The sequence below is a fragment of the Nymphaea colorata genome, chromosome 2, assembly GCF_008831285.2.
Source record: "Nymphaea colorata isolate Beijing-Zhang1983 chromosome 2, ASM883128v2, whole genome shotgun sequence".
Taxonomy (NCBI): domain Eukaryota; kingdom Viridiplantae; phylum Streptophyta; class Magnoliopsida; order Nymphaeales; family Nymphaeaceae; genus Nymphaea; species Nymphaea colorata.
Window position 1 is genome coordinate 23986229 of NC_045139.1, and position 2821 is coordinate 23989049.

General features: G+C 48.7%; 1 protein-coding gene across 1 annotated transcript; it reads right to left on the minus strand.

The window, feature by feature from the left end:
- Positions 1–780: 780 nt before the first annotated feature.
- On the minus strand, positions 781–2317 carry LOC116248404 (UDP-glycosyltransferase 88A1-like). Its single transcript, XM_031621175.2, has one exon. It carries the CDS (start codon positions 2265–2267, stop codon positions 822–824), a length of 1446 nt encoding a protein of 481 aa, XP_031477035.1. The 5' UTR covers positions 2268–2317; the 3' UTR covers positions 781–821.
- Between the last annotated feature and the right edge of the window lie 504 nt (positions 2318–2821).

The window sequence follows — 2821 nt, forward strand, 5'->3', positions numbered from 1 at the left end:
AATGCACGTGGTTTGATACTCTTCTTTTGTTTTCAACCAAACCAAACCCCTTTTTAGTGATATTATAATTCAATACAAACCCCAAGAATTATGGAATAGCTTGTTTAGAAAAACTTAGTTGTAAATCATATTGTGAGCAATCATGGTGTCTTGTTTATCAAATTAATTTACATATCTGATTCATTATCAAATTAATTCAAATATGTGGTTCTTTTTCTTTTAACCATTGAATACTTCATATGGTTTCTATGTGTCTCACATCATCAGCTTCTATTGAAATTCAAGGGTTCTTCAAATGTTCATCAACTATGAAGTGCAAATGTAGACTCAGTATTACACAGTATAAAGGGCAACGAGTGCCCACTAAAATCATAGAATGAACCAACAGCTAACTGAAAAAACTGGTGTATTATGTCTTTCTCGGACCACATAAAAGTTGCAATAAGTGATGACCTTTTTTTTTGTTTTCATTTCATTAAAAATTATACAAGCTTAAACAATTTGTTTTCATTTTCATTAAAAATTATACGAGCTTAAACAAGTCGAGCACAAACTCGGACTCGCCTCATAAAGATCAACTCAAGCTCCAAGCAAAGCAATATGCTACTGGAGGCAAGCTCGAGCTTGGCCCGTTAGTTGTAGTTTGGCATTTGTGGGCTAGAAAAGATAAAAGGAGCCATTAAATTGGGTGGAGCACAATTATTAGCGAATGGATTCATAAAAGCGCACGCTGAGTCCAATACCAACGCGGTTGATCAATCAATCAATTACATCCCTTGCACTTTTTATTTAGAATCATGAATTCCCTAGCACATAACTAACTAGGCGCCCCCATTGTCTGTGGCTGCCCTTTTCTCCCACTCATCACCCAACCTCGCCAGGCTCGCCCACGAGGACCCACCTTCCTTGACTGCTGTGGCTGCGGCGTCCCTGGCCGCCTCTGCTCGCTCCCTCAGTCTAGCCCCTTCCTCCGATCCCATCAGCAGCCGGACACATCTCTCCACCTCGGCTGCGCTCACCATACCGTCTGGCCCTTCCTGAACGGCAACAGCCAGACCCATCTCGCTCACTAGCATCACCCGGTTCATGCGTTGTTCAGCGTACAGCGGCCACGCGACCATGGGCACGCCCGCACTCACGCTCTCCAGCACCGAGTTCCATCCGCAATGCGTCACGAACCCGCCAATCGCACCGTGGCTCAGCACCCTCGGCTGTGGCGCCCACGACTTGACCACCAGCCCTCTGTCACCAGTCCGCTCCAAAAACCCTTGCGGCAGCAGCGCTTGAGGGTCCGCATCCTCAGAAACGAGAGCTGATCCTGACCCACTGCCGGGGCTTCGAACCACCCAAATGAACCGCTGGCCGCTCCGCTCCAGCCCATCTGCGATCTCCCTGAGCTGCTCCATGGAAAACCGGCCGAGGCTCCCGAAACACAAGAACACGACGCTGTTGTCCGGCTGGGAGTCGAGCCAGTTGAGGCACTCCGCGTCGCCGTCCGCCTTCTTCCAGGACGCGATCACAGGCCCGATCGCATGAACGTGAGACGGGGGTCCGTTGGGCACGCAAAGGCCGTCTGAGATTGCTTGGAGCGCCCGTGGCTCTAGTGCATCAAAGGTGTTCACTATGAGCCCCTGGGCTCGGCTCAGCTGGGACGACGCCTCTAAAAGCAAAAAGTAAGTTTCTTCGCGATCCAGCGTCAGAGGAGGCATATCCAGGGAAGGCAATGGGGGGATGCCGGGGATGTGCAGATCTGCATTGAGACTACGGAAACTGAGGTCGGTCTGGTGATGTAGCTCGTTGAGGTACAAGAACGTCGCAAGTGCTCCAGCAGGGGAAGTAAAGTAAATATACACGGGTAAGCCCAGGCTGCCGGCGGCGACGCTCATGGAGGAGATGCAGAAGAAGTCTACGACAAATGCTAAGATGGTAGAAGACTGGGAGATGAGCTCCAACGCATCCTTGACGTGGGGGTTACAGGCGTTGAGGAATTCGCATATGAGAAGCTCGTGGTGCTGGGCATTGTGATGTTGGTTGGAGAAATCGAGCGGCTGGGGAAGATGGTGGAAGGAGACGCCGAGATTAGAGGACTCGACGGCCTTGATGTAAGGGGTGGAGTCGCCGAGGTTGAAGGGAGGGGAGGCGATGAGGACGGTGACGGGGAGGCGGAGGCGGAGGTGGATGAGCTTGCCGAGCTCCACCATGGTGATGAGGTGGCCCATGCCGGGAGAGGGATACAGGACCACCGTCCGCCGCTGCTGCTGCTTCATCTTTCCTCGACCTCACCAAGATTACTCTGCAAGCGGTGTTCATCGGAAGACTCTGCTGCTCCAGCTTACTTATAAGCCATTTGATCTCGTGTTCTCGTTTCCGCCGAGTCTGTCGGAAATGTCCTATAAAAATGACTGAAAATCATTTAAAAAAAATATTTCTGAAGAAGACGTGAGCGGTGACGACAAATTTCAAATAATTTTTTAATAAAAATTAAAGACAAAAGGAAGTAAAACAAAAACACTTATTCGAAAACCAAAAATGTTGTTTCAAAATAAAATGAGCAACAAGTACAAGAAGCGTACTTTTATCTTAAAACGTAATATCAAACATTTTAAACAAGTACAGGATGAGATATATATGTGCGATACTGACATGCGTAGCTAACTTGAAGGGCCGTTGCAGCCGTCGGTCGTACCTAACCTGTCCCACAACGCTGCAACTACCACTGTAGGATGCCTGGTCCCGCAGCAAACTATTTGTTGGAGGTTTTCCTACAATCTTGAGCTTTTCTATCAGTCTGCCTTTCTGCCTTATCCAAAAAAATAGGACC

What these genes read in the sequence shown, in the direction of transcription:
- LOC116248404 (XM_031621175.2), bottom strand. Translation starts at nt 2,267, where the DNA reads ATGAAGCAGCAGCAGCGGCGGACGGTGGTCCTGTATCCCTCTCCCGGC.